This window comes from Lytechinus variegatus, chromosome 5 (genome assembly GCF_018143015.1).
Source record: "Lytechinus variegatus isolate NC3 chromosome 5, Lvar_3.0, whole genome shotgun sequence".
Taxonomy (NCBI): domain Eukaryota; kingdom Metazoa; phylum Echinodermata; class Echinoidea; order Temnopleuroida; family Toxopneustidae; genus Lytechinus; species Lytechinus variegatus.
In genome coordinates this window covers 24,205,630-24,226,478 of record NC_054744.1, presented here as the reverse complement: position 1 = coordinate 24,226,478, position 20,849 = coordinate 24,205,630, and the positions used below count along the sequence as shown (strand labels likewise).

The following is a 20,849-nucleotide window of genomic DNA, read 5'->3' as shown; positions in this document are numbered from 1 at the left end:
ATAAATCCATCTAAACCAACAAAAGTAAAAGTAATCATACATTTACTAGTTTTAGTCGAAAAACACAATTTGCATTGACTTAGTACACGTATTCACGTTTTTGAGCAATTTTGGGACCGACATGCGCTTACAAAATATTACGTTATTTCAGAACCGTGTATCCGGGTGTCTCAAATTTGATCTCTAAAGATGCGCAAGACTTGAAAGTAAAAATTTAGCAAGCGGCACGGTCAAAAAATTTTGTGCAGGGGCATAGCAGCGAAATTTGTCGAGCTCCAAGTTCATCGACTTTAAATGACCTGTAGCCTGATCATTTGACCTGAAACTATTGCATGATGCTAAGTGATACTTTATTACCCTTATGTCCAAGTTTTATGAAAAAGGTTAACATGTTTTGAAAGTTATGATGACATTTCAACAAGTGGAATGCCTCTGGCCGTCTCACCTGCATCACGCGGTTCAATATAGCAGCAGTGCTGACTTTGAATACTACTCTAACTCGCACAAGATGTTCAGTGGTACATGGTTACTCTTATGTCCACTTTTAATGAACTAGACCAATAAACTTTCAAAGTTATGATGGTAATTCAACAGATACCCCCATTCGGCCAAAGTTCATTGACCCTAAATGACCTTTGACCTTAATCATGAGACCTGAAACTTGCACAAAATGTTCAGTGATGCTTGATTACTATTATGTCCAAGTTTCATGAATCAGATCCATAAACTTTCAAAGTTATGATGGGAATTCAACAGATACCCCCAATTCGGCCAAAGTTCATTGACCCTAAATGACCTTTGACCTTGGTCATGTGACGTGAAACTCATGCAGAATGTTCAGTGATACTTGATTAACCTTATGTCCAAGTTTCATGAACTAGGTCCATATATTTTCTAAGTTATGATGACATTTCAAAAACTTAACCTCAGGTTAAGATTTTGATGTTGATTCCTCCAACATGGTCTAAGTTCATTGACCCTAAATGACCTTTGACCTTGGTCATGTGACATGAAACTCTAATAGGATGTTTAGTAATACTTGATTAACCTTATGGTCAAGTTTCATGAACTAGGTCCATATACTTTCTAAGTTATGATGTCATTTCAAAAACTTAACCTCAGGTTAAGATTTGATGTTGACGCCACCGTCGCCGCCGCCGTCGGAAAAGCGGCGCCTATAGTCTCACTCTGCTACGCAGGTAAGACAAAAACTAATCCTTGGTTAAACTTTCCATTCTGATGCCGCTGCCTATGTGTATGTATCACTTCTGCTATGCAGGCAAGACAAAATGATCTCCAAATAAATTCACTTCTTCTTCCTGAAAGATATTAAAAGAGAAAGGATAAAGAAAGTTAAAGAGATAAGAATGAAAAAAAAAACAGATATGTGTTCAAATGAATATTAAAAAAACAAGTACATGAGACGAAGACGATACATTAAAAAAACAGATATGTATCCAACTAAATATTAAGAAAACAAGTACATGAGAATAATATAATTGACAAAAATGTTCTACAGAACACTTCAAATAATTGCCCTAAATCGAAATTTTGATCAATTGATTTTAAATATTTCAATTTTTCAACCACACCTGGACATTACATCCACTACTTCTATTTCTCTGGTTTACTTCATTGTCTTTCATTCTTGTTATTAACTGTAAATATTAGCTGTATTATGAGGAGTTAAATTTCCTTTTACCTACATTCATATCAAGAAAGGCTTATTAAAGGCATTAGTAAACGTTATAGACATGTAATAAAAAAAAGAAATAAAGGAAAGATGAAATATGTACATGGATGCCTTTCTATCGACCTAAAAACTCTGAAACCAACAAAAAATCAAAAGAAATGCTTTTGATACGTTATAATCGAAGATTTTGTGCCGATAATAATAGAACACATAAGAATATGTGATGAAATTAAGATGGTGTTTCCGGTCACTTTATTTTTCACGTTTTTGAAGCACGAAATAATGATTTTTGGACACATTTTTTTTTTCTGGGCTTCATTTTTGTAACATATCACAGACACAGGTGACAAGTGGGACCTTGTAGCTCAGACTTTTTTAAAGTCAAATCAATTTTACCCAATGCCTTCAACAGTCAACAGCCCTGCATGTAATCAAGTACATGCAGTCAGTCGGCAAGCCCTGAAAAAGAAGCTTCTTTTATCCAAGTGATGTTCATGACTAGACGGTTTTTGCATAGTTAATGAGCTTGGTGCAAACCAAACCACCTCTTTTTATTCGGCCATTGCTGCTCTAACTATTGACCAAATTTCATGTTTTTGGTATCTTTGTAAACAAGAAGAATCATTCTTTCAGGTCATGTGTTTGGATTTTTAAATGGATGTTGTAATATAGGAAAAACTTTTGATCTAAAACATGAAACAAAATAATTTTTTTCATGCAACACAAGTTATTGTTTACACACTTAATATCTGTTTGAGCACAAATGATTTTCACATCATGATAAAGCTGAAGATCTAAGCTTTAATATGATATAATTTTTATAAGAAGATGTATTTTAGATGGGTCAGCACTGCTGACCCATCTAAAATACATCTTCTTATACTCAGCAGCCAGCTTTTCATAGGGCAATTATATTTAGCAGCTCAAAAACAAGAATACTGCGCTCTGATCGGTCATAGAGACCACTCAAATTCCAATGTTCCCCACACTGGGCCTCTGCAAGGTCACACTCACCATGTGGTAATCTCTTCAAATCACCCGCGCCTGTTGCTTTGAAAACATTATTCAGCCAATCAAAAATCTGGACTTTATGTTAGTCTGAAATTTCAGAAATCTTGTCTTACAACGCATCTTGATGGAAAAAGCTGGCTGCTGACCCATCTAAAAGATGCCACATCTTGAGCTTTCTGATGATATAAATAATGTTTGTGCCTATAACACGAAATGTTGCACAATTTGCAAGTGAAAGCAGAAGAAGAAAATTCTGTTTGATGCATCTTTTCAGTTGAAAAATTCACTTATTTATCAAAATATTTTATTCAAAAGAAATGACCAATAAAAAAGAGTAACAATCAATATTACTCAAGGAGAAATTGGTTACATTCTTTGAGAAAGAAAGTCTCACAATTCACAAGATTTTGCAGGGACATGAATTCAGCCACGAGAGGACTTGGATAAATCTTGCTCATTTGCTCATTAACACAGAGGCTTGCCGACTGACTGCATGTACTAGTGTGGGATATGTTGATCAATTATGACAAAGTTTCATACCATTTTAAAGATTAGGAGGTGCCTTTTTCAAGCTCAATACAATCTCAAAATTTGTTTTGGGCCAGTTATTGTTGTTTTTGGGGTGGCAGGTCGCATAAGAGTCATCAAAATAACCAAGAAGGGAAGTTTTGGTACCAGTACTTACTTCTTTCTTGGTGGCATATTCAAGTGTATCTTCTTTTCTATGGGTGAGGTGTTATCAACATCAAGGGCGTGGCTTGTTTGCAAGTGGGATATAAGAGGGGATTCCCCAATTATTGCTTCCTCAATCTTCTGTAAAATAAACCACAAAGAAAATTATACTATTTAAAGACTGTTTAGCATCAGCTTTTATGAATATTAGAAACTAAATATACAATGGTATTAATACATTTTGTATACCGGTAATCTATGTTATTCATCAGTAGCATATGTGGGGGGGGGGAGGGGTTACAGATGTTCAACCCCCCCTAAAATTTTGTTGAAGACTGTTTTTTTTTTGCTTGTCAATTTTTTTTTAGGTATAAAATGACGTAAAAATTTGTGGTGAAGACCCTTTTTTGGGGGGGGGTTGTCAATTTTTTGGGTGTAGGAAACGGTGAAGACCTTATTTTTCTTTTTTTTTGGTTGTTAATATCATTTCATTCGGCTTGATTGAACCCCTCCCCTTTCAAAAATCCTGCGTACGCTACTTTTATACATGTATGCCCTGTTGTTCAGGTTTTTCACATATTTCACGCGTATTTCTCATATTTGTATCATACATATTCCTTTGTAATGATTTGAGTGTAAAAAGGGAATGAGTTATTAATGCACCATTTTTTGATGCCTTATATTCCATTCACTTTGCACACACAGATATCTTGCTGAACTTTCTTGTTCAGCCTTGTTGCACACTTGCACCACTGAACAAGCCTTCATTATGGGTGAATTCAAGCTTCGTGTTGATATTTGCCTGATCTGTGCAGCACCAAAATAAAGATAAGTCTGGTCTTAGACATCTCTCACTTGGTTTTTAGCTATCAAGAGTGCGATTTGTAAACTCATAACAGATGCTACCGTGATGGAAGGTATTCTAAACGGTTCAAATACCAGCGTTAACACCAAACCTAAATGGTGTTTCAAATACCAGCACTAACACCAAACCTAAATGGTGTTTCAAATACTAGCACTAACATCAAACCTAAATGGTGTTTCAAATACCAGCACTAACACCAACCTAAATGGTGTTTCAAATACCAGCACTAACACCAAACCTAAATGGTGTTTCAATACCAGCACTAACACCAAACCTTACATCACCAAATTCTCAGTAGATTAGTCTCGGGAATTTGAACATAACATCCGAGGCTCAAATCTCACCGAAGCATTCACGTCTTTGCCACTCTCCACCACGGTGTAGTAAATGGGTAATACATGTATTTACCGATTATCTAGAAGTCTATTCAGTGATGCGCTATATATTACCTCGGCTTTAGATCTTGCTGCTTGGTGCATTCAAGGTACATGTATTAATGCCCATTCATCTTACCTGGTGGGTGTTTCATAGAGCTGTTTGTAAGTTAAGAGCGACTTTAAGAATGACTGGTGATCATTTCTTATGGTAAATGGTAACTACAAAAAAGGTTCATTGGCGATGATTTAGCATGTAAGATAGGAACACCAGTCCCGGGGGGGGGGGGGGGGGCACTCAGTGTATAATGCATAGTGGATATGTGCCGCGGAGGGGACCCCCATTTTTACACTCGAATTTCCGTTCTTCTTATCGAGAAAAAAGAAGAAAGAAATCCGCTCCAAAGCTTTGCATATTTTTTGTTACGCCGTTCCGATCGCATTGATCTGCTACAATGAGCTGCAATTTTGGTGAAAAGCGGCTGCAGAGCGCTATCCTACCATCGCCTCAGCTCTCCGCGAGTGCACCCGGCGGAGGCTGCGCTAGCTGCATCATGCACACATGACTGTTCCATAGAGATGCATACGCACTCATATGCTGGCGATCCTTTCCAAGGACCCCCGTTTTCACAAATATTTGTAGTTCCGAAGTCCGTTCCGAGGACCCTCCTTTTTACAATAAGCCCGCTTCAAGGCCTCCGTTTTTGTCTCACCCGCGGCACACCCCCACCATTTTTTTGGTCGAGTGCCCCCCCCCCGGGCACCAGTCACTCTTAACTTCCAAACAGCTTCATGAAATGACCCCCTGGGTTGAGTGTAGCACAATGTGGACCAATTTCTTGCTGAAGGGAATTACGGCTGGAATTCTAACTCGAGACATTTCAAAGTAAAGAGACTAATCCACTGGGCCCCAATGCTCCAGAGGAAGAAGGAATTCATTGAATGCTCAAGCTCCCAATCAGGGCAGCCGTGATAAAGCCGGGATAACAGTATGCAGCGCTCACAAATATTGCATTAAGTGCTAGGTGTGCTATATACTGCCGTACTTTGGCAAAAGGAAGGAAGTTACAAAGTATCATTTGTTGTAAATGAGCAATGTGTGTTTGTCATTTACATAGGCGCCAATGCAATTTAACAGCATATTTTCTTCAATATCTTTCCAGAGAACGATCATTTCTTCCCTAAATTTTGCCCGAATGTGCAACATACAAAGGGTGTTTCAGAAACAACAATAACTCAAATTTGACTGATGCGTCACTTGCTTCCTTTGGCCAAAGTTGGGCAGTAAATAAATGTTGTATATTATCATTACTCACCACGTCCTGTGCATTCTCATCCTCCCCACTCATCAGCTCTCTCTTCACACCAGCTATCCCCGCCGACGAGCTTGATGCATCTTCCCCGTTATCTTCTTCCTTCACCCCTTGGTACCATTCACTGCTGCTCTCATCCACCTCCTCCTCCTCTCCTTCTCTTCTCTCTCCTCCCCTTTCAACCACCGTCACTGCACCACTGGAGTCATCCAAGTCCATCCCACTGAAAATTAAAAAATATCTAATTCAAATTACTTATTTTAAAGGTGAATGCCAGTTGTAACAATATCAAAATGAGTTCGTACAGAATCCAATGAAATGACCACCAAAGTGTCTGTTTGTATGAATAAAAAATATGTGCCAAAGGATTCTGGAAGAAATTGTGTGAGAAATTAGCAAGCACAGGATTCTGGTCAAGCAATAATAATACACTGTCCCATGTGCGCTATATCTGTGTTGGTGATCTTCAGTGTGAAAATTTTTCAGCGTGATTTCAAGATTTCACAAAGTTCAGTTTATGTAACTGTACCAGATCTAGATCCTCAATGATATACTGACAATTAAGCCTGATTTACAGACTTTCTCATGAAATCAGTGTTTACTGCAACTACTGGCATTTCTCTTTAAGTCCCAATAGCAAACATTCCAAGTTGCATGTGGACTATAACATATTACTGTGTTGTCATTGGTCAGATCATCCCCCTGGGATGCACTGTACTGTGTATTAATTCAATGAGATTATGCCTTTGATATCATGTATGCGTTGGCACTGGTAAATAGCCAATTTATCTACTGTCAACTCCTCCACTCACCACATGGTCTACTTTCATTTAGTCTAATGCTATTACGTCCATCAACATTTCGTCTAATAACCATTTCGTCTCATAACCAGTTGGTCTCATATCCATTTCATTTTCATTCATTTTGCATAATTAACACTTAAGTGCAATTAGACCAAATGGTATATGGACTAAATGGCTAGTGGACCAACTGGTTATTAGAGGGAATGGCATTTTAGACTAAATGAAAGTGGACGAACTGATAGGAGACCAAATGATAATAGACGAGTTGACAATCGGACGAATTGGCAAGAGACAAATTGGAAATAAAACTTGGCACTTATTAAGTAGGACTTAAGTCAGACTTAAATCTTTGAGAAACCTCATGATGTACCAAGGTTCCTGTCAACAGATTAATAATCTTAACCTTATCTCTCTCTTCTATATTCTACATCTGGTATTTATAAATCCCCAGTATAGCAAGATGCAAGGTGTCACTTGTGTTCCAAGAGACATTGATAATGTAAGATATGTATGAGGAGATACTTTATTCTTGGTGCTTGCGGGTGTATACATAGGATAAGTCCAAAAGGAGACAATTATTTTTCATAACCTTCAATCTCTGAAGTAGCTGAATCATGTTGAAAGCAATTAACTCCACCAGACTGTTAAATAATTATATTATATTGGATGGCTCAGAATTGAATACCAGAAATATTCCAAGATTTTGGGCAAATATTCCACAAATCGCAAATGAGAGGAATATTGGCACTAATGAGTGGAATGTTTCTGGTATTCCATGTTTAAAGCCATCCAATATAATTATCATCTATCCCTCCCACCCCCTCAAAAAGAACACAAAAAGAGGGAGAAATGTGACTGAACAAGTTATATCACTTATAACATTATGGCATCATCACTTCATAGGATCAAACTTGGTTTATGATGACATCATGGAGCCTAGTTGTGCTTTTTGCTGCGCATCACATTGCTTTAATTGTTGTAAACGTTGGATATTTCACACGTGTGCACTAGACTGTTGAATAAGATCTGATATTCAACGCAAATTTTGTACAGGAGAAAATGGGATATTCGTCGGATTTTGGTCCTTTTTAGGGATACGCACTGATACTGTACGGGCAATTGATGCAGACCAAAATACATGTTTTTAATGTATTGATTAAACACTCTATAGGCCTATAGATGATAATACAACATCATCATAAAGTAAGCTACTCATTACTCATGAAGTGTGTCTTTCAAGTCAATTAACTTTGATGATGTACAAAAGCTGGAAAAGTGTAACAATGACCTTGGCTTTGAACTATAGAAATAATTTTCATCAACATGGTTGACCTTACCTGAGGCTGTGGAAAGAGAGTGGCTGATTGGATGGTGTCTCAGATGAGGAAGTTTCACTATTGTTCTCGTGGCTATCGTCATGGGGCTGTGACTGAGAATCATGGAAGGAAATATCAGACAGAGGCTCTTCTTTCACCCTAGGGAGGAAAGGAGAAAGAGAGAGATTACAGAAAACGTAGGAATTCAAGGAGAAAGGGAACCTGATAAGAGTTGACAGTGCCCCTGAAAGGAACATTTCTTCATTGGGTATCATCTTAGCAACTGACGTGATGTCATTAGTCACAAGTGAGTCTTGCAGGCAAACTCACACACGATGAACATTCACAGGACAGATGTACAACTGATGGACCCCAATGATTCCCTTAAACTTGCCTTAACCTTCCCGTACATGAAAACCATGAAAGAAAAAAAAAATGGTATATAACCTGCCACTCACTAACACTTTAGGTATTTCATTCCATCAATGATTAGGACCTGCCCACAACCAAATTTTGTTGGTTTAAAGTTATGCATGGGCCTCCGACACACCTTACAACCCGACTGGTCTGCGACTGGCTTGCGACTGAGTGAGGGGAGATGAATCACAAGGTAGTCATAAGCCGTGACACCACACACCTTGCGATCCGACTACCATGCTGTCCTCGACTCACAAATGCACTTTTTGCCATAGCAACTGAGAAAATGCGCTCACTACTGCATATGCGCATTGTTTATCATTCACGTGTCATGCAAGTCTGCTGTCTGATTGGCTGGAAGTTAGATTGAGCTTGCGATCCAGTCATAAGGATTTGACATGTCAAATCCTCACAATTTTCCTTACGACTTATCTCTGACCGGTCTGCAACTCTCAAGCTGACAGGAGCTGTGACGTCACATCTCCCCTCATCCAGTCGCAAGCCAGTCGTAGACCAGTCGGGTTATAAGGTGTGCGGTGACCTTAAGATCTAGGGTGGGAAGAGCTAGAAAGGTAATTGGAAAAGGACCTAAAATATCTATTAACCTCAATGAACAAAGTAAGGTAATAGGGGTATCCCCTGGCTACCCGTTGAAAACCTTCGTAGGGTGTGGTATAGTGTGGATGCGATGGACACCTTGCTAAAGGACACTAGGGACTCAATGGGATTTGAACGCGCCCCTCAGATTACTAGGAGAGATTCGGAACTGCTATACACCATGACACTTCCACACACAACAGCATTTCAAAGACTTGTTCCTCTCTATTCAATAATTATGATTTTCTTCTTATCCCCTCCTCTTTTTGCCTTCTTTTCATTTTCATGTAACTAAGAAAATAAAAGGGAGTTGGGATGGACAGATGTTGCACCCTACCCCATAGCCTATAACCTATTTGGGAGGCTGCAGCTATATAAACATGCTGTTGCAGTGAATGTAAGCAATGCTAGAGTGTTTGTGAAGCAACCACCACCTAAATCCTCTCATCTTGCTTTATTTTTTCCTTTTTATCCACAACGATTCAGTGCAGGTTTTCCCTATAAAAACTTAATAATGGACCATCAAAAATTGAAACAAGATGGAGAAGAACAGGCAGAATCTGCTCCACGGCCACTGCTTGTATGACTGCCAAAACAGATCTCTTTCATTTCGCATAACAGCACCAGACTCGTAAAAGCAAAGACAATAGTGGCAGCCTCTACCTACCCCCCCCCACCCAACCCCCACCCCCAAGATGTTTTGTTCTTACCTTGGTGACTTGTCGTCTTGTGGCTGGTAATTTGGATTCTGTGAAGCAAAAGTTTTAAGAATCAGACATTTCAAATTCAATATAATTCCACCATTTTGACTCAGATTATTAATGAATATTTGTCTATACAGGTGTAAAGTTTGTGGTTGTTCGCAAGTCTTCTTTTGTTAGAATCATGCAGATACGGGTATATATGGGGCACTTTATACTTTACCTTACCATACAAATAAAAGTGTCATCTTGTAATCATTATTTCATCATTATCATAAACAATTTATCTAGCATGTGAATGTAAGGTACAATTCTACTTCGGATGAGTCTGTATTAATGAACAAATTTGACGTTCAGACAAAATACCAAAGAATGTGCAATATGCATTTTAGAACACAGAAAGCTTGGGACTATACCTTCATGTCCTCGTATTTCCCTCTAATGTCCTCGGTCTGTTTCAGGATGCGGTCATGATAGTCTCGTATCCTGGTCTTCCAGAAACTGATGAGGGTCTGAGTGCTCCCGACACCAATCTCATGGAAAACTTGGGTGAGGGTATCCTGAAATAGACAAACATAGATTTAAAAATAATGTGTAACACTAGCACATCAATGATGTGGAGCTCATCCGGCATCTCTCAACACAATTTAACACAATTTTAATTTCAGCCCAGTTGACACTGTAGTGAATTATATTGGTGACATAAATTGAGGATATAGAATTGAAATTGATGAAGAAATGACATAGAAGCATTTTTTGTGATCTATGAATAAATTTCATATGAATTAAGTATTAATTATTATCTAGTCAAAGTTTCTTAACTCTGTGTAGAACCTTGGTGAACCTAATGTAGCTCTCAGATGGAACAAAAATAACCAAAATCAATCAACAAATAAGTAAGCAATTTTTGTGAGTTTTGAAAATATATGAATAAATAGCAGATTCAATGAGTTTCAAAATTCTATGTTTAAATTTTGTATCACCACCTCGAGCTATCATATAAAGCAAACAAAACTGAAATTGATCAACAAATGAAGAAGAAAAAACATTTTTTGTGATTTATGAATAAATTTTGCATAAATTAGAATAAATAATTTTCCAGACAAAATTTCAAAATGTTGTGTACAAGTTTGGTGAACCTCATGCAGCTCTACCAGATGGAAGAAAAAAATCAAAATCTGTCAACAAATAAAGAAGAAGAGGAATTTTCTGTGATTTATGAATACATTTCACATAAATTAGCATAAATAATTGTCTACTGAAAATTTTCAAAATTCTGTGTAGAAGTTTGGTGAACCTCATAAAGTTCTACAAGATGGAAGAAGAAAAAAGTAAAAATCGGTCAACAATTGAAGAAAAAGCATTTTATGTGAAATTTTAAAAATATGAATAAATTAATTTCGAATAAATTAGCATAAAAATTGTTCTAATCAAAATTTCAAAATTCTGTGTACAAGATTGGTGAACCTCATGAAGCTCTACCAGATGGAAGAAAAAAAATCAAAATTGGTCAACAAATAAAGAAGAAGCATTTTATGTGAATTTTTAAAAATATGCATAAATTTCGCATAAATTAGCATAAAAATTGTTCTGGTCAAAATTTCAAAATTCTGTGTAGAAGTTTGGTGAACCTCATGAAGCTCTACCAGATGGAAGCAAAAAAATCAAAATCAAAATCTACAAAGATGAAATTCATCTAAGCTTATTGGAATTAAAGTAATTGTGAATCTGATTTTATAGTACCGAAGAACATGTTTCCAGTTGTGAGTAAAATTGTTAGTGACTCAGAATCAGCCGTATGGAACGCTAACATTTCTTAATAGTCCCACTTACTTGGAATCCCGTGTGGCCAGTAAGAGCCTCCCTGTCTACGGCTACTCTGAGTAGTTTACAAGTGTTACATAAGAACTCCTGAAGAACATCTGTTAATGTTTCCAATGAAGATTCCTGACTTGCTGTGAAAAAAGACAAAAGAAAAAGACAAATAAAGACAAAATATGGTTCATTTGTGATAACATGGAAGAGCATCCTCATCCTAAACAAAGTGGTGAAACAACATTAACATAGAAAAATAATTCTGACAGAACAAGAGGTTTGCTGTATCACTCCAGAGTGTACATGTATAATAATCAACAATATTAGACAATTTTAGATGAAATGGAAGTCTGCCATTTGTTCTTTAAAAAGCGACAAACAAATATTGGTTCAATGTATATCATGCGAGTGGGCCAGAGTAAAAAAAGAATTCTTTATACTTAGGAGCTTTGTATAAATGAGACATTAATTTTTTATACTTATAGCAAATATCTTGACATATGAATGACAGTCAGTCTGTAATAAATAAATTTACTCCAGTACTTTCCAGAACATTGAACTTTCAGAAACTGTTAATCCCTGAGGCATACCAGAGAGCCCCATTTTAAGATCAAGCTTGAATTTCAAAGTCCCTGATTTGCCATTTGTCTGTCATGTTGAGCCCCCCCCCCACAACCCAGCTACTCTTAGCTACATAACATTCAACTTACAATCATATCCACTATGTGAACAGATGGTGGCGACTGCTCGACAGGTGAGTTGTCTGGCTATCCCAGCGTCAATCTCGACACTTCCATCAGGCAGTTTTAATCTTGGACACCTAGAAAGAGGGAATGCTAACGTTTAAGGGTTGGGTAATGTGGGAAACTATTCGCTATTTGATTGTTACTAAAATATGCTATGAACATCAATATCAAGCTTTTAAAGTGATTGCAGATTTGCTATCAATCAAAATAAGAATGTACTGTAGGATGAAATCAAGCCCTTCGTTAAAAGTTTTGAAAACAGTAACAAGAAAATTCTCTTACAAAATCACACGTAAATTGTAAGGCCCATCTTAATGTATGTTATGTTATGTCTGTTTAGGGTTTGTAAGGTTTTGTTAAATATTCAATTTATCTTGATTTGTATCATCTTGTTTGTATTATTCATTTGAAATATGCAATCTTTAAATATGTTCTTTTCTAATATATTACTTGGTTTTAATTGTTTGTATATAGGTGGCAGCATTTGATAAGACTTCAATGTTCTCCCAAGCTTTCTCCACATTCTACATGTATACATTTTTTATTTGTAATCTTGAATTGAATCTATCTCAAGGGTTGGAGTAAATTGCAAATCAATTCTAGGACCAAACAACACTATCAATTATTTTGAGTTAAATGCAAAATTGCGACCCATTGCAATTAAAATGTAGGACTAAATATCTCTTGAAATGGCAATGCACATTTGTAATCCATTGAAATTCAAATGTATCATGGACATACTAGTATCTAGAATCAATTGAAAATGTAGGAATGAACATCATCTAAGTATTGGAATTGCAAATTTGAAAACGTTTGCAATTGAGATGTTTAATAAATATAACTCCTAAATATTGAAGTTTATTGCAAATTTGCTATTGCAGTCCTTGGATGGTGTGCAGGCTCTGCAAATCCACACTTTCTTATTATTATCAACCACTATCATAAACAAACAGAACAGTTGTAGGGGATGGCATACTCATGATGTCTTTCCGACGACCATGGTGAGTTGGATTGGAGCGATTGGGAAAATTTAAGAATTTCATTATTATTCAAGTCAGATTTCCACTCCGTAACATATTGAAACCTTAGTTGTCATGAGAGAGAATGTATCATGGATCCAAAATTGTCTATTCAGTGAAGTTTCAATGCTATGATATATTGCAATATCATCATATCGTCAGGTCTAGTAAATAATGACCAACATTCCAACTATGAAAGAATTATTAAAGTTACAAGAACTTGCAAATTTTTTTTTGCTGCATTGATCTGATATACAGTATGCCCAGATATTTGAGAATCAATACTGTAATAACAAAATAATCATCATTTTATTCTTAACTAAGATTTTTCTTACTCTGGTCTTGCTTTGATACCAGTGATGACGGGGATAGATGGCTTATCAGTGGTTTGTATCTGAGGCTGGGGCGGTAGGGGTGGTAGCCTGGTACTGCTGAATCTCTCTTCTCCTTTCTAGTAAAAAGCAACAAAGGTGAAAAAAATGATATAGGGAGAACATGAGATTAAACTACCAAATTAGATTGCCGTGGCAAGTATTCCATTAATAATTTGAGATGCGAAGAATGATTAAGTTAAATGAAAATACCAATATTTCTTAAGGCCAGGCCACACCTTACATGTACGATTAGTCTGCGACCCAATTTTGGAATAAATCATAGAATTTGATGCTAATACTGAGACATGGAATATCTTAATATGTAATATTCTAAATCATTTTGTATGAATACCTATGTTGAAATCTGTGACAATGCTATCATCGTTATTAGAATAAAATCAAATTTAATACCTAGACGTAATGACGTCACAGCAATCGTACTATTGGCTACAATTTGTAACTAATTTGGCCTTTACTCCAGTGTGCAGTGGCCTTTATAAGTTACAAAAAATGTACCCAGTTAAACATTTCTTAGCATTCATGGATCAGACTCCTAAAATTGAACAATTTCACTACTCAAATTCAAATAATAAATCTTTGTTGTGAATAGCTGGGAGACATGTGCCCTCTATGTTAAATTTGGGAAAGGGAACTTCCAAACACCATGGTCCAATCTGGACTCGGGTTATAATTGCGTGTGCCGCCCAGCACAAATTTTCTGAAAAAGGAACTAGATCTATAACTTGAAGAATAGAAGCTTCAATAAAAATAACCAGAATTCAATAATTAATTGCCCTTATTAAATAAGGTTAAAAAAGTTGTTCTTTCTGATACATTTACACATATTTTTTAAAAAAATATTCAGCAATGAATGACAAGTAGAGCAATGCAATGATGCCAACTTGACTAATAGATGCTGAAATAAGACTTCATTCATTCATTATCCTAAACAAGCTACAGCAACAGCAGTGGAGTTAATCAAGCAAACACCTAGGCAAAGTTGCATGAAACTTATGATCGATTGTAAATCACGATGGGGTCCCCATATCACAATACAGCATGTATTGCAATTTGCAAATTTGAAATTGACTGCTGATCTACATGTACTCTTGCAACAAGGAGAGTGTATGCTGTTTTCTACAACCAAGGGCGGATCCAAGATTTTCCAAATGGGTGGGCATATTTTTCTGGGAAATTTGACAAGAAAGAAAAAAAGGTCCTCACTATCAAGGGGGGGAGGACACTTTTGTTTTCATTCAATTTTTACATTACAGATGTGCCCCCTCCCCTGGATCAACCAGTGTCTACAACTACAAATGATCTATCAATAATAAAATTGCATTCAGAAATGTGCAGTTGATTGCAAATGTGACCTGCCGTCCCAAAACCAACAAGAAGCCATCAGGGTAGGTTCTCCATTATAAGCAAATAGCTAAATTTCCAATTTGGTCTTCAAAAAATAAAAGTTAAATTTAGAAAATTAGCTTCAGAAAGGGTAATTTCTTCTACATATATTGTCAAATTTGAAGTTGTACATTTAAATAGTAAATGAGATACAAGAGTTCCTTTGACACCCTTTTTTACCTGGACTGTGTGGAAGTGTCACAGAGATTGATGTGAACCCTCACAGGCATGAGTGTCTTGAGTGAACCTTGATTTCATACCTTGTTCCTTCATATTATTTTGAAACTCTCACAGAATTCCTTCAACATTCAATTCAGTCCTAGTATTGGTTATCGTTGATTTTGACAAATTATTTATCATTTCAAAGCTTGGGATGTGCTTTTTCAAGATAATTATAACAGAATTAATTTTTTGACAACTAATTGTTGGTATTGGGGTGGGTGGTCACAAGTATTTTCTTGCAAGACATTAAATTGCAGCTCTTCTTTACCGAGGATTCTTGATGATGGTGGTGCGTGAGCATTCTTGTTCTGATTTGCCTGCAGTGTTTGAGTAATTCTATTGAGTGGAGACTGGTTACATCAGGTCGGCATAACTCAGACTGCAATCTGGTGGGGAAAAAAATCAAACGTGATGGGATGATTAGAACAAAAACAAAATAATAATACTGAAGGTATATTGCTTTCATATATCAAAAGAAGCTCATGGTGCTGGCCCAGCAACAGTTCACTTTAATATAAAACTACAAATTAATCCAAAATTACACCATGCACAAAGCAACAAACATTCACTAGTATGTACAATCTGGCATCATTAATATTGGAATTCCTACCTATATCCTGGTAGGGTCTGGTGGGTGTTTCATTAAGCTGTTCGTGAGTTAAGAGCAACTTTAAGAATGACCGGTGATCCTTTCTTGTGGTAAATGGATACAACCAAAATGTTCATTGGCGATGGTTAAGCACGTAAGAAAGGATCACGAGTCATTCTTAAAGTCGCTCTTAACGTACAAACAGCTTTATGAAACAGCCCCCGGGTGCCCTTCTGCTAGCTGTCCTGTTCATGAACTCATCAACCTGAATCAATACAAGTATTTGTTTCAATGTACAAGAATTGAAGAAAGCTAGTTTTGAAGTTTGGAAAACTGTTCATTACACGGCAAGTTACTTGGAAACTTCAAGCAGTCTGGAAACATTTGGTCTGAAAGGAACTCTCACAAGTATATTGTTCTTGGGACTTCAAGTTTTGACGGTAAGAAAAAGAAGAGCTAAAATCATTTTGATTATTAATTTTTACTAAATTTTGATTTAGAGGAGTAAACTTGCCTGGTGGGTGTTTCATAAAGCTGTTCGTAAGATACGAATGACTTTACGCACGACTGGTGATCCTTTCTTGTGCTATGTAATATCCCTATGTAATTGAGATATGACCTGAGAACATGTTCCAGTCGTGCGTAAAGTCGTTCGTAACTTTACGAACAGCTTTATGAAACACCCACCTGGTGACTAACTATTGGAGTTGAGGCAGAAGGTCACATATTTTGTTCTTAAAAAAAGATGATCTGTACAGTTGACCAATAAATTGTGATTTCAAGTCCAGTGTTGGTGTTGGAAGCACAATATAAACTACAAAACCTATTCTGAGTTTACATAACTTATTAAAACAGATCACAATGTTACCAGCTCAACACCTAGTGAGTGACCTTTTGAGGACCTATTTCATTTTATGTTTGGTGCTACATGTATGCTCATGTAAATCTTGCATTAACACCGACTCTAAAAGCTCAACAATGAACTTGAAATCACCCAATGTAAAAACAGCCCTCTTACAGTTAGTTCCTTCAGAGTAATACTCTTACTGTGACAGTAGAGTAGAATAGGAAAAAAATGATGACATGATTACATGAATAATATTAATATCTACCTGTGCTATCCCTTGACAAATAAATACCTACTGATGAATCTGTGGCTTCTGTTGAGCAGAAGGTTGATGAAGATGAGGCACTTTGACCTGGACACTCTGTGACTTCATAGCCAGGGTCTCCATGTCAACCATAGAGGAGGTCAAAGGTGAAACAATTGACCCACTCATCTCACCCCAATGTCCGCTCATCGCTAAAACTTCATCCAAAGCTTGAGTCAAATGGAAAATAACTGTGAAAGAAAATTTTCAAATTTTTAGTAAAAAATATCTTGCACCAAACATGCTTTTGCCCCGAGATGGCGCCAAGCCTTTGCACCATTATGAGGGACAGGTTGAGAAAAACAAACAAGAAAAGACACTTTTTTTCTAGCTCCTTCTTCTTTCCCCTTCGTTTACATTTTCTTTCCATTCTTTTTATTTTGCATGAGAAAACAATGACAGAAAGAAGAAAAACAGCCCCAATATAAAAAAGAAAAAAAAAGAAGAAGTCATATTTATAATAAGTCAAAATAAAATATAATGCCTGGAAATCTGGAATGGGTTTGAGAAAGGGCAAAAAACGACTCTTGAACTCTAACTTAAAAAGGACAAGTCCACCCCAACAAAAGTTGAGAATTAAATGAGAAAAATCGAACAAGCATATAAACACTGACAAATCCATCAAAATTGGATGGAAAATAAAGTTATGACATTTTAAAGTTTCACTGGTTTTCCTGGTCACTATAATGAGCAGACTGATGATGTCACCTAGTCTTGAGGACGCAATGATGACTTTTAAAATAATGAAATATACTTCTTCATCATTGACGTCTTGACACTCTTCCAATAGTCGCATAAGAGAATGGCATAAACAAAGATGGACTTCCCTAGGAAATCCATCTTTTGAAACAAAAATCACCTGAAGTTAATGAATTTCATTGATTTTTACACCTTCCTATGCCTAATGCATAGGAAGGTTTTAAATTATATAAAAATGTGAAAAATTAAGGTTTCTTACCTAACTGATGCCGCGTAGACCCCTCGATCCACATGTAAACAACGGAAATACAATAGCGTTGACCCTTGAACTGCTTACGTATTTCTTCCGGATAGCAATGCTGTTTTGATGAATAATTTATAGATAAAAATTATTATTTCACAAATGCTAAAATTTAGCCGGAAGTACGTAATACGTAAGCAGTTCAAGGGTCGACGGTATTGTATTTCTGTTGTTTACATACTTGTGGATCGAGGGGTCTATGCGGCATCAGCTAGGTAAGAAACCTTAATTTTTCACATTTTTATATAATAATTTTTAAAACCTTCCTACGCATTAGGCATAGTAAGGTGTAAAAATCAATTAAATTCATAAACTTCAAGTGATTTTTTGTTTTAAAAGATGAATTTCCTAGGGAAATCAATCTTTGTTTATGCCATTCTCTTATGCGACTTTGGGAAGAGTGTCAAGATGTCAATGATGAAGAAGTATATTTCCTTATTTCAAAAGTCATCATCATTGCATCCTCAAGACTAGTTGTCACCCACTCACTATTTCTTTTGTACATGTATGTTATCAGATGAAATATGAAAAATACTTATTTTATACTCATTGTCATGTGAATCAAAATTTTATTTCCCCCTGAACAGGCAGAATTACTATTAACTTAACAGTTAATGGTGAACTGAAATCAAGTTGGACCTTATCGCCAAATCTGTAAAAATTGAAATGCATCATTCAAACAATGTCAAAAGAAATAAGAAATAGTGAGGGACATCATCGCATGATCGATCCTCTCACTTGCATATATCACTGAGTTGCGCACATAACTATTTTATGAAAAATAAGCGAAACTTTAAAATGTCATAACTTTCTTAATTTTTACATCCTATTTTTATGAAATTTCCAGCGTTATGCTCATTTTTTTATTTTTTCCATTCTATTACTATGCTATCGATTCAAATCAACAGTTTTCTTCAACCCGACAGACAGTTGATAGCTTTCTAAAATAAAAACTATCACTATAATTCTACAGAAGAAAAACTTCAGTTTACTTAAACGTTAAATATGGAAGCTAGAATTTCGTGCGGGGACATCGTTACGAACAGACGACTGAAGTAGGCCCTACATCATGTATGATCTCTCTGCAACAGCAGAGGACTACACAAAATTCAAAGCACGGGACCGATCTCTAAAAATTTGTTACTTTCAAGCGGTTTTATGAGGCAGATTAAAAGAGTATCAGCACAAAAAATGTATCATATTACTCACTAATGATAGAGTCCCAGATTTAATTGAACCTCGTGGCCTAATAGCGAATATAATCAGGGATATTCTGGTACAAAAATCACTGTCTCCATGGTCAAGCTGCATGTAAAAATTTTATGGCGGTGTGAAAATAACAAATAATAATTAAAAAAGGTTGGAGGCAATTGCAAGCGGTGGATAAAATAATCACCTCTATGCGTTATGACTATGGGGGGGGGGGGGCTCTAGTCGAAGGTAGAGGTAGGGCATACTGATCCGTATCATACTGAGATCGGTGTATAGGAAGGATTGCTTGGGGGATTGTTATGAACTGCAAGAATCTTCAATCCTGAAGGAGGCAGATTTAACCCGAAGAAGAAGAAGAACTTTTCAAAATTCACAAATTTGTTGTGTAGAAATATTAATCATAAATGAGCCTAAAATTTTGAGGCACCAGATAGTGGCGGATGAAATTGAAAAGCATCATTGAAGTTCTGAAAAGATGCGAGTAACTTATTTAAGTACAAAAATCTATTAAATAAAAAGATTTTGACGTAATATTCAGAAAATTATATAATATTTCACTCTTCCCTTTCATTTTCTCCTATCTCTTTTCTTTAATCAGTCTAAAACAAAACCATAGAGATATACACGCCTTGACTGAAATATTTGCAATATATAAGGTTTAAACACATTGGAATGCCAACTGCCGGGCCATGGTCAAACATGACATATAATTTGAAGATGTAATATGAAGTCATGTCATATAGAATAAACACTGAACAAAAAAAAAAAACGCAAGGACAAAAGTGGATAGAAAAAATAAAATCACTGCATTGTACTTTGTGACTTAATAATGAACTCCGACGGTTGAATCTATAGTACCGGCGCCCCCGGTTTGAATTCTTAATTCCCACAACCGTAACGTTGATAGGGCCTATATATACATGTATATTAAAAAAAAGAAATTCTAACACAATTCTTATAACTGGATACGCTTAATTGTCTGGTGAGTCATTGTTTTCAAGCAACATGCTTAACTCTAGCAAATTCCAAATATCTTAAATTGGGAGTAGATAATTTTTGTTTTGAATAACATATTTCTACACATCGTCTTAATCTATGATTCTTGCACAAAATAATAATCATAATGTTGCTAAAGCAGATTAAAGCACTAAATACAAATCAAATGTTTTAGAAACTTGTTTGGGAAACCGATACAAGAACACTAGCTGATAACAGGTTTATATGATTCCCTGGTTGTTCATGGCTGAGAACATTTTCAGGAAGTTCTGATCAGTCACACTAATGAAAGACGCAGACCGATCAACGCTATGTTGCCCTATTTCAAATTTCGTATCCCCGATCGCTTTGGAACAGGCATACATGACGGTTTCGTGTGTGACTGTGGCCGGGAAACTGTGCACATACACCCGGGGCAGATACTGTACAAGCTCAATGACAGAATAAAGGAAGTCAAACGAACCTCCTTCCGATTGATTAATGGAAAATTCAGGGGTTTGGGGGAGGGGATGGAGGGGAAGGGGCTATAACGTGGATTCATCCGCCCCGGCGACCATTT

The 20,849-nt window shown here is 36.4% G+C and overlaps 1 protein-coding gene across 1 annotated transcript; it reads right to left on the bottom strand.

Moving 5' to 3' along the window:
- Window positions 1–1,174: 1,174 nt before the first annotated feature.
- Window positions 1,175–19,414, bottom strand: LOC121415779 (STAGA complex 65 subunit gamma-like). Its single transcript, XM_041609107.1, has 12 exons — window positions 19,292–19,414; window positions 17,075–17,273; window positions 15,611–15,728; window positions 13,678–13,793; window positions 12,288–12,397; window positions 11,596–11,717; window positions 10,179–10,322; window positions 9,772–9,809; window positions 8,069–8,206; window positions 5,932–6,151; window positions 3,390–3,517; window positions 1,175–1,319 (listed from the first exon to the last, which is right to left on the bottom strand). Exons 2-12 carry the CDS (start codon window positions 17,230–17,232, stop codon window positions 1,307–1,309), a joined length of 1,305 nt encoding a protein of 434 aa, XP_041465041.1. The 5' UTR covers window positions 17,233–17,273; window positions 19,292–19,414; the 3' UTR covers window positions 1,175–1,306.
- Window positions 19,415–20,849: the final 1,435 nt, after the last annotated feature.